The 26924-nt window shown below is 36.5% G+C and overlaps 7 protein-coding genes and 2 long non-coding RNA genes across 13 annotated transcripts in view; 5 read left to right on the top strand and 4 right to left on the bottom strand.

Moving 5' to 3' along the window:
* Positions 1 to 5492, top strand: part of LOC110853781 — a 35567-nt gene extending 30075 nt beyond the window's left edge. Inside the window, exon 5 of the long non-coding RNA XR_004835524.1 lies at positions 5063 to 5492. This is a non-coding gene — a long non-coding RNA (uncharacterized LOC110853781). The remainder of the gene's footprint in view (positions 1 to 5062) is intronic.
* Positions 3623 to 8461, bottom strand: LOC110853778 (ATP-binding cassette sub-family B member 7, mitochondrial). Its single transcript, XM_022102109.2, has 11 exons — positions 8274 to 8461; positions 6446 to 6589; positions 6176 to 6356; positions 5897 to 6063; positions 5715 to 5816; positions 5278 to 5629; positions 5043 to 5200; positions 4801 to 4964; positions 4604 to 4733; positions 4245 to 4520; positions 3623 to 4160 (listed from the first exon to the last, which is right to left on the bottom strand). The coding sequence occupies exons 1-11, from the start codon at positions 8424 to 8426 to the stop codon at positions 3933 to 3935; spliced, it is 2055 nt and encodes a 684-aa protein (XP_021957801.1). The 5' UTR covers positions 8427 to 8461; the 3' UTR covers positions 3623 to 3932.
* Positions 8462 to 8648: 187 nt separating this feature from the next.
* On the top strand, positions 8649 to 11098 carry LOC110853779 (uracil phosphoribosyltransferase homolog). 2 transcript variants are annotated; one of them, XM_022102111.2, is made up of 7 exons: positions 8649 to 8790; positions 8891 to 8934; positions 9035 to 9525; positions 9596 to 9775; positions 9870 to 9989; positions 10064 to 10208; positions 10290 to 11098. In XM_022102111.2, exons 3-7 carry the CDS (start codon positions 9044 to 9046, stop codon positions 10362 to 10364), a joined length of 1002 nt encoding a protein of 333 aa, XP_021957803.1. In that variant the 5' UTR covers positions 8649 to 8790; positions 8891 to 8934; positions 9035 to 9043; the 3' UTR covers positions 10365 to 11098. The 2 variants fall into 2 exon arrangements, with proteins under 2 accessions (XP_021957803.1, XP_021957802.1); XM_022102110.2 differs by having other exon boundaries at positions 8891 to 8945.
* On the bottom strand, positions 10997 to 14990 carry LOC110853780 (SH3 domain-binding glutamic acid-rich protein homolog). Of its 3 annotated transcripts, none has more exons than XM_022102113.2 (6): positions 14855 to 14990; positions 12829 to 13025; positions 12730 to 12769; positions 12626 to 12667; positions 12422 to 12522; positions 10997 to 12335 (listed from the first exon to the last, which is right to left on the bottom strand). In XM_022102113.2, exons 2-6 carry the CDS (start codon positions 12871 to 12873, stop codon positions 11931 to 11933), a joined length of 633 nt encoding a protein of 210 aa, XP_021957805.1. In that variant the 5' UTR covers positions 12874 to 13025; positions 14855 to 14990; the 3' UTR covers positions 10997 to 11930. The 3 variants fall into 3 exon arrangements, with proteins under 3 accessions (XP_021957805.1, XP_021957806.1, XP_021957807.1); XM_022102114.2 differs by lacking the exon at positions 14855 to 14990 and adding an exon at positions 14646 to 14823; XM_022102115.2 differs by lacking the exon at positions 14855 to 14990 and adding an exon at positions 13205 to 13422.
* A 150-nt stretch (positions 14991 to 15140) lies between these two features.
* Positions 15141 to 16802, top strand: LOC110853837 (glucose-induced degradation protein 8 homolog). The gene is made up of 5 exons (XM_022102179.2): positions 15141 to 15331; positions 15454 to 15643; positions 15715 to 15753; positions 15849 to 16122; positions 16196 to 16802. Exons 2-5 carry the CDS (start codon positions 15496 to 15498, stop codon positions 16452 to 16454), a joined length of 720 nt encoding a protein of 239 aa, XP_021957871.1. The 5' UTR covers positions 15141 to 15331; positions 15454 to 15495; the 3' UTR covers positions 16455 to 16802.
* A 445-nt stretch (positions 16803 to 17247) lies between these two features.
* LOC110853967 (3'-5' ssDNA/RNA exonuclease TatD) lies at positions 17248 to 19821 on the top strand. 2 transcript variants are annotated; one of them, XM_035854789.1, is made up of 7 exons: positions 17248 to 17870; positions 17985 to 18017; positions 18083 to 18164; positions 18226 to 18570; positions 18658 to 18747; positions 18819 to 18891; positions 18973 to 19821. In XM_035854789.1, the coding sequence occupies exons 1-7, from the start codon at positions 17364 to 17366 to the stop codon at positions 19133 to 19135; spliced, it is 1293 nt and encodes a 430-aa protein (XP_035710682.1). In that variant the 5' UTR covers positions 17248 to 17363; the 3' UTR covers positions 19136 to 19821. The 2 variants fall into 2 exon arrangements, with proteins under 2 accessions (XP_035710682.1, XP_035710683.1); XM_035854790.1 differs by lacking the exon at positions 17985 to 18017.
* LOC118436516 lies at positions 19336 to 20124 on the bottom strand. The gene is made up of 2 exons (XR_004835530.1): positions 19960 to 20124; positions 19336 to 19904 (listed from the first exon to the last, which is right to left on the bottom strand). It is a non-coding gene; the product is annotated as an uncharacterized LOC118436516 (long non-coding RNA).
* Positions 19920 to 23495, top strand: LOC110854098 (transient receptor potential channel pyrexia). Its single transcript, XM_022102496.2, has 11 exons — positions 19920 to 20034; positions 20108 to 20192; positions 20253 to 21225; positions 21304 to 21484; positions 21566 to 21688; positions 21757 to 21970; positions 22042 to 22356; positions 22442 to 22615; positions 22696 to 22914; positions 22982 to 23136; positions 23221 to 23495. The coding sequence occupies exons 3-11, from the start codon at positions 20814 to 20816 to the stop codon at positions 23351 to 23353; spliced, it is 1926 nt and encodes a 641-aa protein (XP_021958188.1). The 5' UTR covers positions 19920 to 20034; positions 20108 to 20192; positions 20253 to 20813; the 3' UTR covers positions 23354 to 23495.
* Positions 23351 to 26208, bottom strand: LOC110853849 (phosphoserine aminotransferase). The gene is made up of 8 exons (XM_022102196.2): positions 25382 to 26208; positions 25205 to 25305; positions 25077 to 25127; positions 24901 to 24980; positions 24704 to 24819; positions 24355 to 24611; positions 24113 to 24282; positions 23351 to 24019 (listed from the first exon to the last, which is right to left on the bottom strand). The coding sequence occupies exons 1-8, from the start codon at positions 25536 to 25538 to the stop codon at positions 23659 to 23661; spliced, it is 1293 nt and encodes a 430-aa protein (XP_021957888.1). The 5' UTR covers positions 25539 to 26208; the 3' UTR covers positions 23351 to 23658.
* Positions 26209 to 26924: the final 716 nt, after the last annotated feature.

The raw sequence follows: 26924 nt of genomic DNA, 5'->3' as shown, positions 1-26924 counted from the left end.
TTAAACAATGCTTGTATTTGTATGCATACATAGACACGAGTTGCCCCAAGATTCGTGTAGATCGTCCTCAATAAACCGTAGGCAATGAAATGCAGCAATAGGGTGAAACCAGTAATTCCCCTGAAAATATGTGACCACACCCCCTGACCTCGAGGGGGGTGGTCCGATTGACCCCAAAAGTTGATAGGATCCCCCCTGGGGTCAAATGTATGATGCCGCAAACCGCTCTCGATAATCTCGATCCGTTCTCCCGTTATCTTACGTACAGACAGACGGACAAATTCGTCTGTCTGTCCTATTATTATAGGGTTTCACCCTGTAATAATATTGTACATAATCCATTGTCTAATCAGTCAATGAATATGGTGAAGAACAATAAAAAAAGCTTATTGCATGCATTATTATATGCACACAACATTCAGAACTGCAACAATGGTTTCAGTATGTAATGCACTTCACTTCATGCTGCAATATGCACTTGTTTTATATTTAAAGCCGTTTTATGCTAGGAAATAAAATGTGCAGACTTAATCATAACTTTGCTCTCCATCCATCTTGCATCTTCTTCTTTTTCTTGGTCTTACATAAATAAAATATGAGCCTGCCTCAACTCCATGTTGAGAGTCGTAGTTCTGCTGGAAATGAGAACGACGACCTGGAATAAACTCTGGAAGGAGTAGCAGCCTGGTAGACTGGAGTGGTATACTCGAAATTGAATTGGGTAGGTTAGTGCCTAATCTTGCTTCGTGTATATGTAATACTTACAACATCCATCCATACATATTTGTGTCTTCTTCCTCCAGCTTTCTCCAGTGCGCAGGCAAGGATGGTGATGGAATGGATGCAAATATACACGATGATTACAAGAAGGTTGACTAACGAATGAATCTGAAAACACTTTAAATTAATTTCTTTGGATTTCCCCCTTCCACTTTAACTTTGAAGAAAACATTTGTTGTTTACAATCGACGGGAACGACAATCACTTTAAATTGGGAGTAATTTATTTACATAATGGTGAAATTGACATTCATTACGTGAGTTTATTCCGGTTGAGGGGAATTAATTAGAAATGCCACCCACACGCTTGCATGAGACACATGCAAGCATGCCCATTAAATACCTAGATAGTTTAGTATGTAGCCGTTATTTCGCATTTCAGCAGGGCCTTCATTATTACTGTGGGAATTCTGCATCGAGAAGATTGCACGATCATCAAAGTCGAAATTGGAAGAATAAAAGAGGCAGAGAGAAAGAGGGGAGAGCGTGCTTTCTCCAACTTTTGCCTTGCGTAACGCGAACAATGGGACGACGTTATATAAGTGGTTATATATGGTGGCGTTTGGCGTGGTGGTGGTGGTAAAATGGGAAGGAGGACGACTGGTCGACTAGCCAGTTTCGTTGTTGGGGTAGGTTCTCGCAGTTGGCAAAAATCTATATCGCCAGTCTGGCTGGTCTTCGGCTCAAGTCGTGGCAGTAACGGGAGCCGTATTATTAGTAGAGTCGTATGTAATTGCTAATATTACTGGTCTCGTCGATATTACATATTTATGCCCACAACTGGCATGCATGATATTCTGGTAGGTAAGGACATAAAATGTGGGGGATGGAGACATGTAGGTGTGTTATTTGCAATAATAATAGTAACAATACAATGCAGTTGTTTGTTCTTGGTTTGGTTTGGATTGAGGACAAATGGGTGGACTGGATATGAATGCAATACTTCATTTCATTCTTCTCGTGGTTTCCCTATCTCTGAATTTTTCAGTCGAGTGAAATAAATGAATGGTTTTAAATGTATGTACGTTTATGCAGTTTAGCTTGTTTCGGTTGTGGATGGAGTATGTAAATACAGAGTTTGTTTGCCAGACTGCGTTTCTCCCCTTATATTTGCTTTCTGCATAAATTATAAAAGTCCAATTCATTTAGAATCGTGCTATCGTCGTTCCATATACTACTCAGCAGATTCCATTGAAAGCATATGTATGATATACATAAAATATTCGCAGACTTTGGTAATTCCGGATTATTTTGTGTAACTGACCACAGACACAACAATCTAATCTACGGTTGGGACAGGTCAGTACCGAGATAGTTAAATGGTCTACATGTCCAGGTAGGCAGATAATTTAGATGAACGGCTAGCTTAATATTTCACGAGAGTACCCATTACACTATAATTGGATATATGATGATGGCTAGATGCATGTCAGCAAACCCTCCTCCCTTAATCCCTGGCGAGACGACTTTGTTTGCGAATTTTTTTTTTTGCATGTGTACATTTCCTCGCTTCATCCTCATAAATACATAAAACTAAGTTCCGGTTCAGGTCGTTTAAAATGTTTATATTTGAGAGCGGATCGTATGAAGAAAAGTTGAAAATACATACATAACAAACAACCATAAGCCCCAAAGTTTCACTAATGAAGGAAGAAAGCTACTTAAAACTGACATGATGAGGGTAGGACGGGATCTTTTATCTGATTTAATTAATCTCTTAGGAAGAAAGTTATCCCTCAAAGCACAACCACTCACCTGCATCATGACTACTGACTTCCTTCCATCCATAAAATAAGCTGCGTCTTTGTTTGTTGTATGTAGTAAACAATTTTCGTAATTGGCAATCCCCGACTTGAAAATAAATGGTATTAAATAGCAATACATCAAAATTTAATGTAGCTTAAAGAGAAAGAGGAGCTCATACAAGTGGTGATGATAATATTATTTCGGGGAAAGCAGTAACCAGGAAGTCGGCCAGATTGAGGCAGGGCCAGACAGACTCACTCACTCACTCTCTCCTCAGTTCCCGGGTATATAAATAAATCAAGTTACTCGTAGTTATCAAGGATCGATAACGAGCGTTCGTTGCTCCTTTACTTACGTTAGATAAGGATTACTTAACTATGTGTCACTCTACAGACCCAGATTATTATGAGGGACGGAGAGGAGAAAGTTGGGAGAAAGCTCTGTGTTACGTACGACGACCATGGTCGGCAGATATGTACATGGAATCCTAGAGTGAGAGAAAGTGAAGCAGGTTTGAATCGTGGGGTATGTCTGATATGTATTTGACATGTTCAGTCCGTTATTCTGCCCATGTAACACTTTGTAGGCCAATAAAACTTTAAGCTAGGCGAGAATTCCGTAGTCATGTCCTTTATCATGAAATGCAATGTTATCCAATTTTTATTTTCTGTGTTGTGCGAGGTGGTTGGTTGTGTAATTTGAGGTGGGGAAACTTTGGCATCTCGTCTGTCTGCTGATTTGAAATTCTCAGCATTGGTAGAATTTCTGAGGCAGGGTGACTGTCATCTGAAATATTTGTAGGTAGGTAACACCTATATAACACTGTCCAAATTGCTGGCTACTAAAAAAGATTGATGCTATAACGCCATGCCCCAATTACCTCAATTACAGAGCGAGTAAGTATATATAAGTACGTTATGTAACATGGTAAAAATTAAATGGGCAAATCGATTGCAAGGATCACAGCTACCTGGTAACAGATTGCTTGACTTGTTGAGGTAGGTTGGTTACATATTCAGTAGGCATCACTCACCTACCCAACCAACTAGAACAGGGTTATGTCAAGGATGCGATAAAGAATAGAGTTGGGTTTGATATGAGAGTTGTAATAAAAGTTTATTCTACTGCAGGGGACATAAAATAATTCTCATTTGGTTCACATGCATTCCTTATTTTACACCTGGCGGACATAAACTTGGCTCAACGACATGCTGCACTTTACTGCATTTTCTGCATTAATGCAATAACTTTTGTCGTATAATTTTAGGCTGCATTCATCATAGGGCAAGTTTTAAGTTTCAGCCTTATTGTCAATAATCTTACATTTGATACATTAAATTATAAGTTGACTTTTTGGTGAATAAAGATAATTAACATTAAAATCGATACCTAAAATCGATTAAAATGTTAAGAGCTAGCAGGTTTACTGTTTGAGTTTTGTTGATGCTGTGAGCTCCACAGTCTTTGGTAGAGAGGAGAATTTTTTGTTAGTAGTTGATCGTGAGATCCTCTGTCAACGATTTTACCACCGTCTAAAACAAATATTTCATCTGCATCCATCACGGTTGACAAGCGGTGAGCAATCCAAACTGATGTTTTTCCTTGAGAGGCGGTCTTCAAGGCGCCCAAAATACTCTACACATTGGATAATTTGGCATTCATTTAAATGCAAATGAGTTAATTATATGCATAATCTCTGAGGAGTCAAGATTGAGTTACCTGTTCAGTAATTGAGTCTAAAGATGATGTCGCCTCGTCAAAGACGAGGATTGGTGTACCTTTTAAGATGGATCTCGCAATGGCGACTCTCTGCTTTTCTCCTCCACTTAATTTTAACCCTCTTTCTCCGACCTGGGTTTGATATCCGTTTTTCCATTTTGTAATTGCGTCGTGCAGGTTTGCCATTTTTGCAGCTGCAATGACCTCTTCTTCTGATGCATTTAGATTTCCATATTGCAAATTATAAAATATAGTGTCGTGGAAGAGAACACAGTCCTGTATAATATTAAAACACGACTTGTAAATTAAAATATTTTCAGATGTCAACATAAATATTTAGTTGATCTATTTATAATTACCTGAGGTACAACAGCAATAGTTTTTCTAAGTGAATCTAAATCTACATCACTAATTTTTTGTCCGCCGATTATAATTTGACCATGCTGGGGTTCGAAAAATCGATACAACAGCCTAATGAGTGTAGTTTTACTAAAAAACAAACAAAATTAGTGCACATCATTTTACTTTAATGAGTGCTTGGTAGACTGGTAATTACCCAGAGCCTGATCCTCCCACTAGAGCAATTTTCTTTCCAGGTTCAATTTTAAAACTCAAATTATTCAAAATATTTGTATACGAGTTATATCCGAAGGTCACATTTTGAAATTCAATTGCAGAATTAGTTCTATCAACTGCAAGCATGGGTGCATTGTACTTGGACTGAAATTGCAAAAATATATACCGTATAATTTAGTACGTATTATCTAACAGTTTTGCATGCAACTTATAAATTCTTACCTCTATTTTTGTTTGTACAGATAACAAAGCGAATAACGTGGTCATGTCAATCATTGCCTGTCTAACTTCGCGATACACCGAGCCAAGGAATCCAAGTGGAACACTGAGTTGAAAAAGGAGGCCATTGACCATAACTAAATCACCAACGGTCATATTTCCTGAAAATTTTGATGAAATTGTAGTCTCAATTAGGTTAAACTAATTTAAAATGGCGACAACAATTAAATACTCGTACCTTGTGCTATTTGTTTAGCAGCCATTAACATTATTGCGCTCAAAGCTACGCTAAAAATTGCATTCTGACCAAAATTAAGGGTTGCCAAAGATGTACTTGTTTTAAGGGACGCCTTTTCAAACTTTTGTAAAATTTGGTCATATCTTTGTGCTTCATACTGTTCATTGTTGAAATATTTAACAGTTTCATAATTCAATAAAGAATCGACGGCCACATTTCCAGACTCGTTTTCGGCTCTATTCATGTCCACTCTAAATTTTGTTCTCCATTGCGTCACTGCTAATGTGTAAGCAGCGTATGTCCCCACACATCCAAGCGACACGTACGCAAATTCTGCACCAAATTTGTAACCCTGAAATAAAGAGTAATTGGACATGCTCAAATTCGTTTGACATATGGAATGCAAATATATAAATATTATAGTTAAACGTATGTACCAACACTAGAGACACTAAACCCAATTCAAAAATGGTCGGAGCAATGTTGAAAACCATGGCCGTCAAAACAAAATTAATGCCTCTCGACCCACGATCAATAGTCTGAAAATATAAATGCTCCAAATAAATATTCTGTACTTTCTCCACTTAATTAAACTACTCGACAATAAATACTTACTTACTTTTGACAAAGCCCCAGTTTGACGACTGAGATGAAATGATAAATCTAAATTGTGCAAATGAGTAAAAACATTTTTAGCAATTTTACGAATACTCCTTTGAGCTACTTTTGCAAATACAGCATTTCGCAACTCATTAAACCCGGCCGCTCCAGCTCTCGCAAGCCCGTCTAAACAACAAAAAGTTAATAATAATCTATAAGTATGTATATTAAAAGCGAATATTATATTGCATGCATATGTATATATAATGCTTTCCATTAAAAAACTTTCAATACTTACAACCAACAAGGACTGCAAATGTGAATGAAGACACTGTGTCAACAGTACTCGTAAAGTCAGCAACCGGACCGAGATTATCCACTCCAAGTTTAAATAAATATGGAACACAGACATTTAAAACTTTAGCTCCTACAAGTAATCCTAACGCGACAACAACCCGTTGCCTCATTTCTGGCTCGTCCTGCAAGTACAAAAACGTGTATTAAAAAAACCGTTCCAACAAGAGCAGTATAATTCTCATCATGACAAATTGTCAACTAATTATGTCACCTTGGGCCACAAATGGGTCAACATGGCTTTGAGCATCTGACTAGACTTGACTTCCTTGGCCCCATCAGGTAGCTTGATCCCTTCCCTCGCAAGGGAAGTGTTCCCCGGGTGAAAGCAGTTCCGGGTCGGGGGCACCAATATGATCTGACAAAGATAACCCGTAATCATTATCTGGCAAAAAACAGTTTTTTAACCTCGCTAAGAGCTGGATAGATTGCGATAGGTAAGAATTTGTCACTTTAAAGGCACTTGTTCTAATAACTTTCTCTTTATTCTCACTGGTTTCACTTTCACTCTTGTCCAACAATATATTTTCCATTTTATTAAAAGAGTCATTATATTCTTGCAGCATAAAATTAATCAATTTTACAACTCCTTCTTTCAATTCGGTGTCTAAATGCAAATCAGTCTGAAATCCGAAATGTTTTTCCACTGTCGGATCCCAAAGAGAAAGCCCGATCAACAAGGCAACGTTTGGTGAGACGTCATCACACATAAAGTTCAATTCTTGATCTAGACAATATTTTTCTACGATCGCTTTCTTTCTCAAGTCTCTTTTCACAAGTGAAAGTGGGGAATAGTTGTCGCACAAATGGTCAAAATCTGCTGGGACAAAATCTTCCGGATTATGCTCGTAGGGAAGAAAGCCGTAATCCACCCACAACTTGAAATTTGGATGTGATCCATAACTTATATAAATTTGATCCCCAATTTCTATTGTTTTCTCCGCTTTGATTAAATACCCTCGTCCTTCTCTCTCATTATCAATAAATTCGACGCTAGTGTTTGGCGTTGGAGAATGATTAATCAAGTCCAAAAATGGTGCTAATGCCATTTCTTTGTCACCACTGCTCACAGACTGATAAAACACGGTTCTCGTATTCACAATTAACCAGACCCATTGGAAATATGAAAAGTTTAAAACTTTCTCCGGATACTTGGAATTGAAAACCCCTTCAATTTTCTGAAATGCTACTTCCACTAGATGTTTCTGATCCAGTAAAGCTATCTTAATCTCAAATGGTAAACTATTACAGATAACATTATCGCTAGCAAGATTTGATGGATGGGAGTGAAAGTCTGCAATGCTGGGTAATGTTTGCAAATATGGGAGAAAGTGGGATGCGTCGCCTTTCTCCAGTTCAAAAATTAAGAATACGACGAATTTTTCATGAATAGATAATCCATCCACAATTTCAATATCTGTTGTAAAATGGCGTGACGTTATCAATAATTCCTCAGGAACATAGAGAATTGTGTCATTTTTATGGATTCGTCTGCATGCTGCTACTCCACGATAACTTTCACCACCGTTTGTGACAAATTCTGCCGGTGAAATTGCACCCTTCTCAAATAATCTTCGAGTATTTTTCTCATCTCGTTTCAACCCTTTTTGTAAATTCCACATCCATTTTAAAATTGTAACAAATTCCGGCTTCAAATCCAATCTGACTGGACGGACACAACCAGTTACAGCATCTCTACGACGTCGACGGGTTCTACTTGTTCGTCCATTGTTACCCATTAATAAGAAGAGATTAAGAATAATTTTAATTATGGTAATTAGAAACAGCACTGCACAAACTTTGTTTTGGTAATGTTTTTGCAGCTTTCTCTAACAAAATTGCGAAACTTCAACGCCATGAAACGACAAAAATTGCATTACTGATAGTAATTTACTATGACCAGCTGATCATTTAATCTTGCCTTCGTTCACAATTCGTAACTGATAATTAATTAGTTATAATAAATTAAATTTAACGACTACAAAAAAATGGGACTGAAGGAAGAGTTAACCAAGTGCCGACAATAAACAGCTGATCCTTACCTTGCTTTTCCGATCTACCGGCGGCTGGGAGGCATTTAGCTTTGGTGGGAGGATGGAAATAGGTCTGAGAAGGGGGTGGAGATGGCCCACCCCCACCGGTGGCACTGACCATCTCACTAACAACAATTTCCTGCTGTTGTTAAAAAGGATCATAATACTCGTTAGTTTTTGTAGTTTTTTGCAATTTTCCTTCCTCTCCCGGGAAGGAGTCAAGTGTTTTTTAGCGGAGGCTGCTGGCTTTTGTGATTATACGAATACGAAACGTGACACTTGCACGCAATTCCGTTCCTGTTCGTGCACCAGCAAAGTTGTCCAATGATTTGACTGGATTATAATTAAAGAAGTGTAGCTAATTTTAAGTTAAGGAGTTTAATGGCTGGAAGAAGTGGACACTAAATGACGTAAGGAAAGAAGATTCGTCCAGGAGGGGAGACCATCTTTGATCTGATTTTTGGATGGCAATTGCACTTCACACTTGTTCTTATTAATATGACGGAGTAGATTATTATTTATTTTCGTAAGTTTTTACGTAATTACTCATCAGAAAAATCAATTTTATCAAGGCAAAATCAACCGATTTTGGGTTAAATAATTAATTTGATTTACTGTATTTTTAGATTGAAGGTCGCTTACATAGGAATAATCAATCGTAACGTGAATAGTGAGTACTGAGTGAGCAACATTTTCATTTTATTTTACTGTTAATTGAGTTGTAAGTGGAAGTGTATTTAATATGCTTGCTTGTTTATAATATGTACTAGGTTAAGTACATGATAGAAGTCGAATCTCCTGAGAAGACCGTCAAGAAAATGGTAGAATTGGGGAAAGCAAAAGAAAACATGAAGGTTGAACCTGGATGTAATGGGACAGGGACCAGCCACCACGGTCAAGAACAATCTGCACCAGTTGGAATTCCTGAAAACAATTCGTCTCATTACCAACATCATAACAACGCCCATTCTAACCACTCGAATCCACCAAGTCCAATTCCGTCCTCTTGCGTGGCTCCATCCACATTTCCAAACTCTCAAAAAATGGTGAAAATTACGGCCGACGAAAAGCCGCATCCTGTACCGGTACGACCACCTTCAAGGAAGAATTTAAGTGCGACCACTCCACCTCCGGGACCAATCATATACGTTCCCAAAGAGAATGAATTTGGAAGCAACTTTAAGATTTTACCAGTTTCGGATCAAATTAAAGAACTTCAGACCATCATCAGGGATAAGAACACTTCAAGAAGTGACTTCAAGTAAGGAATGGAAACAATGGAAAGTGTATTGGAACTAATATTTAATTTAATTTATTCCTATTAATTACAGGTTTTATGCGGATCGTCTGATTAGACTGGTCATTGAGGAATCTCTCAACTTACTTCCGTTCCAGCCGCACCAAGTTGTGACGCCTACGGGGGCAACGTATGATGGCTTGAAATACGAACGAGGAAATTGTGGAGTGAGTATCGTCAGATCTGGAGAAAGCATGGAGGCTGGATTACGAGAGTAAGATCGTATAATAATTGAGCAAATAATGGATTTTTGGAAAATATTTATATAAGAGTGAATAATGCTAATAATAAATGTTTGGATTTTATAGCTGTTGCAGATCCATCAGAATTGGAAAAATTTTGGTTGAAAGTGATGCAGATACACATGAAGCCCACGTCGTTTATGCTCGATTTCCCGACGACATCAGCAAACGCAAAGTGATTTTGATGTATGAAAGAATTTAGAATTGTGTTACAAATCTCATGCAACTGTCTGTGATAACAGAACGACTGTTATTTTCAGGTACCCGATCATGTCCACTGGAAACACCGTAATCAAATCGGTCAACGTTCTCAAGGAACATCATGTCCCAGAAGATAATATCATTCTGGCCAACTTGTTTTGCACCCCACACGCTGTGGGAAGCGTGCTAACTACTTTTCCCAACGTGAGTACCACATACATAAAAGTTCAGTTCATTTGTCTGCATTTGCCAACCTGATATTATGTTTGGAAATTTATTTTCTAGATGAAAATTCTGACATCTGAAATTCACCCCGTGAGCCCCACTCATTTTGGACGAAGATATTTCGGGACAGACTAAATATTGTTCTCAAATATGATGCAATGAAGGGGAGAATTTGAAGAAATATTGATGTCGACTGAACATTTGCATGATTACTTGTAGTATTTAATACAATCTACATACATCCACTATCGGCTTATAAATTCTTCTATCTGACGTTTATAAATGTGTACAACAATGAAAAACATCTGCTCTCTTACCAGATGGTGCATGTCTTTATATTTAAAACATCTCTATGTGAAACAAACCTTGAAACTGACAATCTCCTGCATCTATTTATTCTTGTTCTGGAATTACTCAGTGAAATATTTATAAATTTATGTTTGTATTTATCATATGTACTTGTTTGCTACTCTCTTTGCAGTTTTGATAATTTTACATTGTGGAGTTCTTGTTAAATATTAGAAAGACTTCAAATTCATAGTCATTACAACTCGTGTATACATTGAGTTGAAAATTGAGACTTATTAGAAAATTCGCTAGTTATTATATGTGATACTATAAATGCATGATGTACTTATCATTGTTACTCTTGTTCCTGTGATTGCCATTCTTTTAAGTGTACCGTCTTATATGTTAACAATATGATCTTCTACATATTATGAGTAAATAATCTATCATCACGTTGATGTTATTTGTAATCAAACTTATAAATTTTATTTAAGACAGCTTTATTCAGGCAATGTTTCAATGTTTGTAACATGGATCCCTTGAAGAAACTTGAATAAACATCAGACATGATTTTATTATTGTACCAATTGCATCGATTTTCATAAATAATATTAGCGGAAATTTTTTGACAGCAGTCATTTCGTTCACTCTCTGCTATTGCATTGACAAAAAAGTACTTTCACTTTAAGCTTTTTTGGATAGTAAAGTTTTAGGATTATTAAAATTGCATGAACTTGTTGAGTAATCGTTAAGTATATGTATATTTTTCTGTGATTTTGTCGAATTCACATTAAATGACTAAAAATTATAGAGTATTAAATGTTACATGATAAATATTTCACGTTTAAAGCTCAATTATCAAAGCAATTGAAATTTTCAACACTTTTCCTACATTCTGTTTGCTATTCCATTACAATCTAGTGAGCGAATTATTACATTTTACAAATTTGTCAATGAAAAACAATACAAATCAATCGTTGGAAGAGGTACATTACGTAAAGTTTGGATGGATAACTGATAAAGTAGTGAACAAAATATCTTATTCAATGAACAACATACTTAACTTGTGTTGTGTATAAATTCGACAAGTACACGAATCATGTTTTACACGCTATGTGTATGTAAATATGTAGGTGAGCAGAACCAAATCGATCCATCAACCAATAATAGCTTTCATAATTATAACAATAATAAATATTCACCAACCATCAAACCATGGTAGGCCAACGTCTTTCAAAAATCGATGAACGGAAGTAGCATTGCATGCATAAGAGGGCATATTAAGGTATAATTTGCCTTCTAATAATATACATTTTAAGAGTAATTGGTAGTTGAAATGCTTTTGCTCGACAATAGCCTAATTGTGATTAATTTGGTGTAAATGTGAAGATTTTTTATGTGTTTCGAATAAACTTAATCCTCCAATTCTTCTTCCTCTTCTTCCACCTCGGGATCTGGCTGTATGTTGTCCAGACTTTCTTCCGCTGGAGGCTGTGGAACAGGTTCGGAAGTGGACATTTCCTCCTCCTCGTCGCCCCCGTCGGTATGAGATTCTTGAGGAGGGGCGTCTGTCTCTAGGGCAGGTGATTCTTCCTCAGTCGGTACGGGATTTGATGATGCAACTTCTGCAGAAGATAGTTCCTCTACAACTTTCTCCTCGACAACGACCTGCTTTTCAGCAGAACTTTCTCTAGAGGTGCCATTGATGGCTGCGGTACCATTCTGACTCCCATTTCGTACAATACTTGGTCTTTTCTCGACGTTGAGGAATTTCTCCAGTTCATCATTTTCATTAGCGAGTTCAAAGTCGTCATAGTCCTATATAGTGAGAGGGAGGAAGAGAAAGTGACAAATTAGAAACAATGAGGAATTTACACTTGGAGTAAAGTTATATTTCTACTCACTCCGCAGTAAGTTTCTTCATTAAAGACTTGTGGACTAAGAACTTTGGATCCCTCTTTTGCTTTTCCATTTGTTAGCATGAAATCTTTATCGCTTTCTCTGCCTGTAAATTAAAAAAAAATATTAACTTATTGACGATTTCTTAACATTTGTATTTTGCATGACACTCGAGATTATTCTGGGTCAAATTTAAAAATTTCACCCACCTGCTTCTGTGATGTCGATAGCTTCATACGGAATTTGTTTGCCTATTTCAACCAATCAAATTTAATATTGCATATTATATTATGAAATCTAGCCTTTGACTTACTTTCCAGAATCATCATAACTTTTTGCTGACGCTTTTTAACCTGAAGTTTAAGTAACATGCAATTAGAAATCATACAAGAGATTCGCTTAAGATAACTACCTCTTTATGTGCCGAGATTTCCGAGTAGTACACTTTAATCACCATCTTGTCGTGAATCTTGCTTGACTGTGCTACTTGAAAAATTGTCCGAATATCGTAAAGAAGCCAATCAAGATATTATACAGTTGTCGAATCCACACAAAAATGAAGGCTTCAACACTTTCCGTATCTTTGTTCTAGTCACGTTCAAAAAATTCCTGTTGATACATAAATTAGTCAAACTTTATTACATTACACTTCAAAATACACGTCATGTGCAAAATTGATAAGTCAGTCAAACTGCGTATGTATGAAGTATTTCGACTCAAATGTAATATTCCTGTGACTCATTTATTATGCACAATCTACAATATTCAACTTTGCTATGTTTGATTACCCAACTTCAACTTGTTGCATTCCTGCCGACTATTACAATGCCGAGCACAATAACGCTTAACTTGGATGATTAGCAAAACGGAAACTGCTGAATAATCGCATCACTCAAAACACCACAACTCAATAATATTCTATTAAGCTTATTAAGAGGACCATTACATTAGCATGACTACACTTCACAAGCCATAGTTTGTGTAACATTGGACTGCAACTAACGAGGATGAAAAAGAAGATGAGCAGCAATACAACTTGTACCGATCAGTTTCACTATAAACCAACCCAACTCTTGGGATAGTCAAGAATGAAGACGAAGATCGCTGTGATTTCTAAATATGTATAGTTGTAAAGTGGTGCTATTGGTATCTTAAAACAGATTTTGAAATGCATGCATGCAGTCAAAGATGCAGAGATCTGAGATGGGCTTGACTTCGACTCGGTCGGAGATGAACCGAGTGACAAGCTTGCTTTGCTAGTAGAACTTGCTTCAAAAATCTTGTTTTTAGTTGGCTTGTGCAGCAAGTAAAGTACAATGGCTTTACTTCTTAGTTAGTTTCACTTCCTGCATTTTCTGAACGCATTCATGAATTCCGACTACTGCTACATGGGATCTGTTAACCGCACAAAATGCACTACTTCTTATGTAACGTACTAGGAAGATGGATGCTATTTATTAAAGACCAGTATCAAGATGATGCGTATAGTTTATCAAAGAATCAACGATCGCCATCAACCATAAGGTGGTTTTTGGTCATACATAGATAGCTAACCACCTTTGCTTTGTGCAACCACCACCCATTCATTAAATCATAATAATTTGATTCAATATAATTGAATGAAACTGTCAATTAACTACAATACCCAATTTTGTATGGCTTCCCGAAAAGGAAATCCAATTACAATGTGAGACTCTCGGGGTCTATTGTAGCTCGCAATGAGCTTAACTTTCTCCTAGGCTTATTTATGAACACGGGGAGAATCAGTGAACGATTCTGCTGTACGAAATAACACGGAAACAAACAAACCACAGCTAAAAATTAATTATTGTGGTTTTCCGCATACATATATTACAAATATGCATGTGTTGTTTGTAAAACAAATATGTATGAATGGCTCAAACTTTCTGTTATGAAAATTCAGCATTTCTAAAGTGCATAATAATATTTATAATCAAAATAATAATATGCAACATGTTTTGTCTAGTAGGAAAATGATGACCAAATGCAATACTGAAACCTAGAGAAGCCAAGCACCTAATTTGTATGAAAATTTTTAAAAAATCATGAATATGTAATATTCGAATGCCACTAATGAATTTTTTAAGCTGATGTGCATTAAAATGCTGTCTCAAAATATTTTCGTGTTTTGTCTAAAATTGACCAACTTTCCCCAGATTTCTGACTCAAATTTTGTAAACTTCAATACAAACCGATTTATGCACTTACCCAAAAATTTCCTCGCAATATCGACAGGCAAAATAATGCGCACCAATTTATCTACCAATCTCACACAAAATGAAATGAATGTCTCCTTGAAAGAAAAAAAAAACCTTGCCACTTCTAATTCTCCAAGCAAATGAATCTGCTCAGTGCTTTGTTGCCAAAAAGAAATACAAACAGCATTTACAAAATAACAAAAATAAGATTATACTCACTTGTTAAAAGTCCCCTTGTTCAATCAACCTCTTTGCTTCTGCTGCTGTTGTGATTCTTATATATTTTGGTAAATGGCAAATCGAGACTGATACACCCGGCCCGGCCCCACACAATAATACGAATTATTGAATTGACGAACAACAACCTTTTTTTAGCAGCGAATGCTAAAAATCACAGTGAACGGAAGGGAAAGTTGGGCACTTTGGCATGAACCTTTTGGCAGTGGTGGTGGTGGTGGTTAGTTCGTGTGCAGAGCGAGGAAAGTCAAGGCAGATGATCAGCAAGCAAGCACCATACAAAAGCTGACTTTGCAAAACCAAAACAAGGTGAAAGGTGGTCAAATTTTGTGCGTAAATTTACTAAATTCTGGAGAAAGTAGACTTGAATATTTTAGAGAAAGAAAACTTGTTTTGGATTTTTAATACAATTTCAAAATTGGGTCGGTTTGGGCACGATATTTACTCCTGTTTCGAAGGGTGAGTAAAAATATTGATTTTTTGACATTTCCTAAAAGTTACGCAGGAGTATTAATTCATTTAAATTCGGATTGATTGATTATAACATACTGATGATTTTGCTGCTAAATATTTCCCTACAGCTGCGAGACCTGCAAAACGACGACCTTCTCGAAAACTTGATCATGTCTACAGCCCCAGTGGAAACATCATCCAAAGGACCGAAGGATGATATTGCCTCATCGAAAGAGAAATGGATGGATAAGATCGAATCGTTGCAAGTTCCACGGTCCGAAGTGAACAAACTCATTATGAATTACTTGGTCACGGAAGGTTAGTTTTTGGTGTCATCATAAAGCAACGTAAATATTGGTACTATTAAGATAATATTTAAAATATGACAGGATTCAAAGATGCTGCGGAAAAGTTTCAAATCGAGTCCGGTAAGTAGAGTTTATGTTGTTGACAGCATTATTAAAGGACAATGCAAAGGATCATCTTGGAATTTTGGAAAATAATCAATTTAATATCTCAATAGGAACTGAGCCTGGCGTAGATTTGAAAACGCTGGATAAACGCATCAAGATACTGGAAAAAATTCAAGAAGGGGAAATTCAGAAAGCGATCCACATGATTAACGCATATCAACCTCAACTTTTAGACGATAATCGATACTTGTACTTTCATCTCCAACAGCAGCATTTGATTGAGTTAATACGAGCGAAAAATATCGATGCAGCACTGAAATTTGCACAGGAAAATTTGGCAGATCAGGGGGAAGAGAATACGGAAGTTTTAGAAGAGTTGGAGAGGTTTGTAAACGTTATGAAATTTTTAATTTCATAGTGTCAAAAATTTCATACGCATTTTTGTATAATTTCGCAGGACTTTGGCCCTACTTGCATTTGAGGATGCTGAAATTTCCCCTTTTGGCGACTTATTGGCCCTCTCTCATCGTCAAAAAGTTGCAAGTGAACTCAATACAGCGTTCCTAGGCCAGGAGAACAAAGACTCTTCCGTATCAAAATTAGCTTACTTATTAAAATTTGTTCTTTGGGCGCAGGAAGAACTTGACAGAAAGAAAGTTAAATATCCAAAAATGACAGACTTGGCTATTGCCCTAATAGAAGAACCCAACAAGTGAAGTTACATGATGTGATGTGTGTGTCCTGCTCTGACAATTCGTTCATGTTTTTGTACCTCGTTGTTGTCATCGTCGTCGGACAAAAATTTGCTACGCGCAGTCTTGAACAACTGTTCTTCTCACTCAGTGTACATATGTGTATTAGTGCGTGTCGTGTTTTGACTAATTTATTCAGAACTTGACTGTAAAAGAATTTGTATTTAAAGTGATTCGAATTCGAACTGATGACTACCTACAAAGTTTTATAAGTAATTCTAAGTTTTTTAAAGTTGTCAGATTTTCACTGTTTCTTAACAAGTCAAATGAATGAAATAGGCATTAAAATCAAAATTTCAGAAGACAAAATCATATAGTTTTTTCATGTACTTTATTCATTAAAGTAATTCAATGTACACTCCTAATTATATCCTTTCCTGCCACCCCCTCAGTCCTTTCGACAATTAGATCGTTGAAAGATGTCCTTGCACTGATTACATTTTATCCTCCTGATTATACGTCTGTTTGCTTTGACGAGCTTAAATTAGATTAAAGATATGTACAAGATACCAAAGTATGTACGTAAAAGACGCCTGGAAGAAATATAGAGTCGCAACCGTATCCCATTTTACACCCCAATCATCATCTCATCTCCCATACTCATGCAGCATGTTTTTGTTGTACATTCCATGCAAACTGACTACTTCTTCCACCCATATATCCATCCATACCACAATGATGTTGATTATTTTAGTTACAGCCGAGCGTATGTAAAGTAAGTAAATGTTAAAAGTTGGATGAGAAATCGTCGTCATCATCTCTCTCTCTCGTGCAGATGATGATACAGCCACTCGTTTCATTCTACTATCTTAAAATCCTAAAATCATCACGTTCAAGTTGTATTCATGTCCAAAATCTATTGACTTGACTGGCATGATTACATTGCTCAACAACTCGTTAAATTACTTACACCCACCAGCACCAACACTTTCAATTGTCAGTTCTTCTACTGCTCCTTTAATCTTGAGAGTTGCCTTCATTGGAAGAAAGACAGTCTTCAATCTGTCTGCCTTGTCATTGCCCCAACTACAACTTTGTCATCGTCATTGTTCTCATAATTACAATAAACTGAGACGTTGTCATAATAAACGTCACGAAAACAGAGTTAGTATTCATACAGCTTCACGACCAGGAGCAGATACGACGACCAAGAAAAGTGAAAGGGTTAATCGTTTCTTGCAAAATTTTGACAGAAATTCGATGGCTTCTGCGAACAATAATTTGGAGAAAAATGGAAATTGTGAAGAAAGTACGGATAATATTTGTCTAAATAAGGGCGTTGGTGGGCAAGATGGGATGGACAGATTCTACTTTCTCATTGATATTGGTGCTAATTTGACGAATAAAAAGTTTTCCAGGGATGTCGACTCTGTAGTCCAGGTAAAAATTTACATACGTGCATAAATTGGTAGAGCAAGAAAATTGTCACATTTTTCATACATATTTCTGCATTATCTTTGTCTCATTTTCTGTACATCAAATTTGTGTTTGGAGAGGGCAAAGGAGGCCGGAGTCCTCAAAATAATGGTAAAAACTCTAATGGTAAAAAGTCATGCATAATAATTCTAAATACCAACTTAACGTTGGGATAGGTCACTGGAACCAATATTTTAGTCAGCAAAGAAGCTTTAAGACTGACAAGACTGTTTCCGGATACGCTTTTTGCCACGGCAGGTATATTATTTACTAAAACTTTCTCCGGAGAAAGTGTAAAATGAAATGTGATTCGTACCAGGAATTCATCCCCACGACGCCAAAACTTTTGATGAAACATCTATCCAAGAAATTGAATCCTTGTGCTCAAATCCTGAAGTTGTTGCATTGGGAGAAATCGGACTTGATTTTAATCGCAACTTTTCACCACCTGAAGTGCAACTAGAAGTATTTGAGAAACAGGTTCAACTCGCGTGCAGAATAAAAATGCCCGTATTTCTACATGAGAGGGATGCACATGAAGAGATGATAAACGTCTTGATGAAATATCAGGACAAATTACCTCCATCTGTGCTTCATTGTTTCACGGGGACTGTAAGTCAGGCCAAGGCCTATGTCGACCTGGGACTATACATTGGTCTCACTGGTACGCAAACAAAATTGCAATTATTTCAGATTGGAACATTCCTGAAATTTCATTTTTGTCATAAATAAATTTATTAAATTTGATTAGGTTATGTGTGGAAAGACAAATCAGAAGACGGCGTCAGGAAAATGTTAATGGACAATGTAATTCCCTTGGACCGTCTTCTAATTGAAACAGGTGCGTGTATGCTCGTGCAAAATATTTATGACAGTAAAATTGGTTGTCTTATTAAAATTAATTATCCTTAGACTGTCCATTTATGTATCCAAATTTCCGATCTGCAAAATTGACACCGGAAATGAAACAAGTTTTGACTCAAAGGTTTGTTTCAGATTATAAAGATTATTTCTAATTCTGCTTGATACCAGAACAATCAATAAATTTTAAATTTTCATTTTCCAGATCGCTAAATTATTTAAATCGCAATTGTACATTTCAACGGAATGAGCCTTGCTCTCTTCCTGCCACACTCGAAATGATATCGGCACTTATGAAGAAAAATCCAGAAGAAGTCGCAATGGCCACGACGTACAATGCTGTCAAGATATTTGGGTTATCATCTTAGAAGATTTTATCATGATAATGACAATACTCGTGCATTTTGTTTCTCTGTTTAATGTGATCAAGTATTTGATGTCTCCTCATAAATTATTATAAATTTTATAGAAAGATCACCTTTCATTTGTAGCCGTGCTTTTGATTTGTCACGCTTAGTTTAGAGCTTGCCAAGTTGGCATCATAAGTATTAAATAGTCGTATCGATAATTCTGAAATTGATAAGCAATTTTACTGTTAACTAATTATTTTTAGATCTGTGTGATAACAAATGCCACATTGTCATTAGAACGAGCATACATAAATGAGCAGATGCTTATCAAATTGTATCAATATTATTAAAGTAAAGAGTGGGGAAGATACTCACTCACTATTTTGATTAGACAGTCATATTTAGTAGGGGAAATATTTTGTAGATTTAGTAAATGCGTTATTTATACAAGATTTGAACTAGATTAAGGTTTATATACTTATAAATTTTGATCTTAACAACAGATATTAAATAAGTACTTCTTCTACATAGCTCATTACACGAATTCTACAACGACAGCGACTCATATAACCGATTTCTACATTTAAGTACGATTCGAAAACATGTTATTTAATAAGAACGAAAATATTTAGGTGTCCAACATGTATTTTATAACTTTTACATACAACGATGGACGAAATAAAAGAAATACACAAAATTGAGAATGTTGCGTGAACTAAAATGGTCTCATTATTAATATCTTATCTCTTTGCTTGATGTAGGTTTATGGTTGACCGAGCACCGTATCCTGTTCTGACAAATAATTAATGTGTACATGATATTGATTTTGACGTGCCACTTACACATTTTGGAGATTTGTTCCTCAAATTCATTACACTGCCAATTTCTGAGATTTCTCCTCAAATATCATTAAATCAGTCAGATAAGCAATATTTGCATAATGGGTGTCGTCGTCGTCACACGTCTCATTATACTCATGGTTTTTTTCAGCGTTGCATATTGTCAGTATGAAGACGACTCTGATGAGAATGATCAAGATTTAGAATTTGACAGTGGGGAAAGAGAGACTCGACAAGTAATTTAAAATTAAGTTTAAAAATATAAAAATTTACAAAATACGCACTAATTTTTTCAGAATTCTGCATTACCAATTGGATCAAAATGTTTTCGAAACGGGTCCAATGGATTTTGCAAGAATGGATTTTGCTGTTACAAACCAGGAGGTGCTAGTGGAATCTGTATTACGTTTTCCCTTTTCGCCACCGACAAGTGGTGTTACAAAGTCATGTAAATTTTAATAACAGCAAAACACCGGAAGTGTATTAATTTTACGTAATAAACATGACGAAAAGTATACTTTAAGTCGTCATTCAAATGTTAATGAACTTTTTACTCAAATAGTTGTCTATTGTTCATATTCATGATCACATTAGTCTGGCATTCTGTTCACGTTTGAGCTTCTGATTATTTCTATGTATGTAACCTAATCTAAACGGGTCGGTTTCCTTTAAAGATTATTTTGTGCATACAATTATTATCTTCATTGCCTAAAATAAATCATTTGTTCGAGATAAAGCACGACATGGAGGTTGATGATTAATTGCATATTTTACTCATTCCTCGTTTTATCTGGAAACCGTCATTTCGGGCAGAAATCGGGCATTTGAGGTGAAAGTTTCAAATAAAAATAACAAACATGACGAGCTCCGCAGAATCTATAAAATTGACATGGTTAGAAAATCCGAGTATTCCAATAAGACCGAGTTATCCCGTAATACAAGAAACTGCACATTTCTCTGGTGCAAATCAAGTGACAACAACTACAAATTCACACAATTCACAAAAGTATGGTGACCTGTTTGAGAAATTGGTGTCCCTCATAAAAGCTGGAACAAGGAAAGCAACTGCATCGATACAAAAACATTTAGGAGAAGATGAGGACGGAATATTGATCACTTACCAAGAATCTAAAGATGGACAAACTCTTTTACATAAAACGGCGATCGAAGCAAATCCTGACATTTTGGGAGTCCTGCTTGATGCGGGAGTTGATCCGGACAAACTAGATTTTAGAGGACGATCTCCATTACATTTAATTGTGGAATCTGGCAAGACATTTAAAAAATGCTGAAATTGTCATTATTGATCTGCCTTATTAAGTATAAGAAGTAATTGGCTTTGCGTAGGATGCCGCTGCAAAATCTGTTCAGACCAAAGAGTTGAATGCATCAAAGCGTTAATAAATTCGGGAGCGTCCCCTGACCCCGTCGACAAACATGGGAACACGCCACTGTTTTATTGTGCCCTTAAATTGTATTCTGATTGTGCTAAGACATTGCTGAACAATGGAGCGAGTTTATACCACGGGTATAAATAATTATTTTTCCGAGCTATTATAATTTCAAATTGGGACATTTTCAGTAATAAATATGCATATTTGAAATGTAGTAAGGGTGAAAAAAGCATAACCACCATGTTAGCAGAATATCTTCCCGACGTTCTTCGTAACGAGCTGGACAAATGTATCGGCTATAATCCTGAAGATTCCTCCCAACTTCAAATTGACTTTAAGTAATAAACATTTATTTGAATCTGTGTAAAGTACAACCTCGAAAAAATTGAGATATAAATTCCCACAGGGTCCTTCTACAAATTGAAGGTGATCTCAACCAATCTAATAAACGAACTTCTGGTGAGGATGAAATACCACCAAGAGAAACGGAACTTTTACAATCCGTCCTAAAAGCCAAAGATGGTTACGATGCCATACTTACGCATCCCGTTGTTGAAGCATTTTTACATTTTAAATGGCTCGTCGTGCGAAAATTGTTTTTCCTTTTACGAAGCGTTTACGTACGTAAGACTTTCACCAAATGAATTTCTTATTAAAAAATTAAACTACAAAATTATTATGATTTATATAGTTCGTCCTCCTCCTGCTTTACACCATTCTCATGTTTCGCATCTATTCAAATACTTGTATTGACGACTACTTTTTTGGTGGAGTTGGAGATTTTTGCCCCATCACGGATTTAGAAACTATCGGAGCCTTGATCTTATTCGGTGCTGTGGGGTTCATCATAATATCAGAATTTTATAAAGTGTATGCCGATTTTTCGGGATACTTTTCCAACGGGAGTACTGGTTACCTTTGGTGGATTTTATGCATTGGGTGGGCAGGGACGCTTATACCGGCAGTTGGACCTCCACCTTTGTACTACCATTATCCAGTCGCAGCTGTAATAATTATTATATTATGAAATATTTAATCCCCATAAATTTAAGCGCTTGAGGAGAAAGCATTAACTGAAATTATTGATTTAGGTGAGCCTCATTTTCTCCTGGTTAATGACGCTTAGCCAGCTCGGAAGGATACCTTGGTTTGCGACACACGTGGGATTACTGGTGAAAGTAGTGCAAGATTTTATTCGTCTCTTATTTACGTTTCTTATAGTTCTGATCGCGTTTACTGTTGGATTCTGCATTCTACTTCCCGATGTGAGAAAGTAGAAAAATTTCCAAATCATGTATTATCATTTAATCTGTATTTGTTTTAATATTTGGCTTTACTTAATTAGAACTCTAGTTTCAATAACGGCTCATTCGCCCTTTTCAAAGCATTCATGATGATGAAAGGCGATATTGACTACGAAGGAATACTGGATAAGAAAACGAATAATTTTCTTTCATTCCCAGAATATTCTATTCCAGCTCACTTGATTTACACAACATTTGTAATCGTGGTCACAATGGTGCTGACTGGATTACTTATTGGATTAGCTGTCAAAGATATTGAGGTAATGATAAATTTATTGTAAATTTAAGAAATATGTACCTCAATTTTTGAAATCTATTTTTTTCTAGGAAGCACTTCGCAAAGCTAAAGTAAATCATTCCATCCGCCTCATAAAAGAAATTGGGATATTCGAATCCATAATCAGAAGCAAAGTTTTAACTTGTTGGACAAGCAAATGGTTGTGCAAATGGTATTCTATCGAGAGGACGAAGGCGATTAAAGCGTGCGTACAAAACTGATTAAAAATCATGCACAGTAAAAATCTTAAAGATAGTTAATGACATACGAAAATTTGTCCCATGTTCAGATATCAACTGACTTTCTCCCCAATACATCCGGATGATACAACTTTGCCAGAAAGCATAAAAACTAGTTTCCTGCCATATTACGACAATGGAGTATGCCAACACCAAAATCATCGGCGACGTTTGAAAATGTAGTCATTTAAGTGGTTTATTATGTATGTTAATCTCGGAATAATTTCATTGATACAAAAAATTAGGCAGGTAATTCAGGCACCAATGTTTCTGCATTTGATATGTTAATTAAAGCTTACGTAAATCAGATTATAAATCTCCTAAACAAGAAGCTACTTTTGTGGAATTACTGTTACAAGTCTAATTATTGCGATAAATTATAATGTTTTTCACAAATTTAGTATGGAATGGAATAAGCCATGTGGTTTTATGGAAGCATTCTGTCTTTTAAATCTCATTATTGCTGCGTGACATATGTATGAACTTGTTTAAGGATTGTTTGCAAGGAATTGTTTCATGAAAGCCTCCAATTTCTGGACATGTTCTGGCAGCACCGCGTTATAGATAGAAGCTCGGATTCCACCCACGGAACGATGTCCTTTAAGGCTTAGAAGTCCTTGTGACTTTGCATCCTTGAGGAATTTGGTTTCCAAGTCCTCATCGTTTTTGACACGGTAGGGAACGTTCATCCGACTGCGGCAGGAGGGGTGAACAACGCTGCTGTAATAACCGTTCGAATTGTCGATCAAATTGTAAATCATGTTGGACTTTTCAATGGCACGTCGTTCCATTTCACCAACTCCCCCATTCTTCAAGATCCAGTCGAAAACGAGACCCATCGTGTAAATGCTGGAGAAAGTAGGATACATAATTATTAATGTGAATTGTTAATGCACACTTTTTGTTAATATTTGGTGGATAAATGGGAATAAAATTACGCACGCAAAACAAGGTGGAGTGTTGTAAAGTGAATTTTCTTTTGCCATAACTGCATAGTCCAAGACAGTCGGACAAATGGGCAATGCTTTCCCAATCAGATCATCTCGCACGATAACAATGGTCACACCGGCAGGGCCAATATTTTTTTGAGCACCGGCATAGATCAGTCCAAACTATAAGATAAAATTCATTTGTATAATCCTAATTTCATTAGGAACTATGTCACATAAAATATATTGTAGTACCTTGGACACATCAATCGGCCTTGAAAATATGTTGGAGGACATGTCGCAAACTAAAGGCACTCCCTTCGTGTCCGGAATATACTGAAATTCTACCCCTTCGACCGTTTCATTCATGCAGTAGTACACGTAGGACGCTTCAGGGTCCAATTTCCAAGATGAGGGGTCAGGAATGCTTCCATATTTAGAAATTTTGTCATGAACCATGGTTGCCTTTCCGTATTTGGTTGCTTCCTTATGTGCTTTTGCTGACCAGGATCCTATAATACGAATGCGTATATATGTGATTTGATTCCGTATAAGCAATGAGAAAACCACAATCTGTTGGGAATAAGTATGTATGTATGCATACCAGTCACGATATAGTCTGCTTTCCCCGTTCTGCTCATAAGGTTTAATGGCACTGCGGCGAATTGTCCTGTTCCACCCCCTTGCATGAACAGGACTTTATAATTGTCAGGAATCGAACTACAAAAAAAAAATTATAATTCTTAAAAATAATTTCCTACATGATATAACGATTCGACTTTAAATGGGATCATTCATTACAGCAATTTCTTTGCTTTCTCTATAGTTCCATTGACTATGGCAGTGAATTCAGGGGAACGATGGCTCATTTCCATAATGCTCTTTGAAACAAATAAAATTTCAACATTATATATTTGCATCAAAACTTCCCATGATGCATTTAAAAAGTGAAAGTGAAAGAAAAAAGTGTTATGTACCACATGCGTTCCTTGCAGATCCATTAGCTCATTTTGAGTTTGCTCCAAAACCTGATTACACAAATATTTCATTAATCAAGGAGGCTCTGATTCTCTCGTTTATTGATTAACACTTTTTATGCACATACCTCTTTCGGCAACTTGGCCGGCCCAGGTCCAAAATAAATATATTCCATTATTATGCCCTCTTTGGTTTTTGACCTCTTTCTCACGGGAACTGCCGGTTGTTCTGTAGAAATTTGAGAATTTGACGCAACTGCGGATATTTTAATGAATTGTACAAACAAAAACGGGCCACAACCAACCTGCTGGAGATGGAGATGTGGGATGTAAGGAGTTTGAACTGGAACTGGTCGGGCTACAAGTAGAAGGGTTTAGAATAGCCTGGAGAATTTCTTGGCTAAGGTTGCCAGCAAAGTTGGACAGAGCATCTGTACGATCTTGCATATTATGCATCGTCATATCATATCATGTACATAACAATAATATATTTTCGTGTATATGAGATAACAAATTCTGTTAACTCGGGATGAGAACGAGTTTACGTAGATGGTTAGTTAGTTGGTCTCACATGCCCTCTCTTTTTCATGTGGAGGTTTGGGATAAGTTTTATGTTAATGCTAATAAAAATGACGGTATGGGTTGGGTGGGTACAATGGTCATCAACAACTTTTCCTGTATAATTTAATCAGGAGGCGAAGTTTAATGTTATCTTCCACGTTTTTCCAACTTGTTTTTTTTGCTGCAGTATTGTCACGAGCTCTGCCCTCGATTTCCAGCAATCAGAGGTCTGTCTGTGTCATGCTTCGCCAATTAAAATCATGCAGAATTATTTAACAAAACTTGTTTTGATGTTTATGGTTTCACTTCACTAAACTGTTTGGCTTATCCGATATCATGTGATTAACACGTTGTCTGATCACAGGATTCCAGAATTTGGATTACTCGAAGATCATCTCAAATTGCAATATTTGAGGTGAAACTAAAATGCCGAAAGTAAAATTTTCAGCAAAAATATATTATTTTTTATACGATTTTAGATAGCAATTTTAGATTTTGTTAGGTCTGGTGGTTAGATCTTTGACGAAGTTGTAATGAAAAGTGGCACCAGCGAAAGAAAAATAAAGTAGTTCATCGTTAAGTTAAATCAGCGATAATTAAATATTGCTTTGCCACAAACAACATGTGATTAAAGTGCTAACTCACTTCAGCATAATTTTAATGGTAATACGTGTAATTGAATTTTCTTTAGCAGGATAGTTCAGCAGTACGTACGTACATCTCCATCTCTATTCATCAATCCAACCATTTTACAGTGGCATGCATAAATTAGAATGAGCCGTACATTACATTACATGCAGGCCCGTAGCGACGTTTTGTCCGGCCTGGAGAGTTTTGCCGTGGTACGGCCTCATATGCACCCGAAAATTATTGAATCCCTGATTTTACCTAGTGTACATTATTGCTGACCCTGATTTTACCTAGTATACATTATTGCTGACCCTGATTTTACCTAGTGTACATTATTGCTGACCCTGATTTTACCTAGTGTACATTATTGCTGACCCTGATTTTACCTAGTATACATTATTGCTGACCCTGATTTTACCTAGTGTACATTATTGCTGACCCTGATTTTACCTAGTGTACATTATTGCTGACCCTGATTTTACCTAGTGTACATTATTGCTGACCCTGATTTTACCTAGTGTACATTATTGCTGACCCTGATTTTACCTAGTGTACATTATTGCTGACCCTGATTTTACCTAGTGTACATTATTGCTGACCCTGATTTTACCTAGTGTACATTATTGCTGACCCTGATTTTACCTAGTGTACATTATT

The sequence above is a fragment of the Folsomia candida genome, unplaced genomic scaffold (assembly GCF_002217175.1).
Source record: "Folsomia candida strain VU population unplaced genomic scaffold, ASM221717v1 Fcan01_Sc009, whole genome shotgun sequence".
In the NCBI taxonomy this organism is placed as follows: Eukaryota; Metazoa; Arthropoda; class Collembola; order Entomobryomorpha; family Isotomidae; genus Folsomia; species Folsomia candida.
Note: the sequence above shows the minus strand (reverse complement) of the source record. Positions and strands in the feature narration are given on the sequence as shown.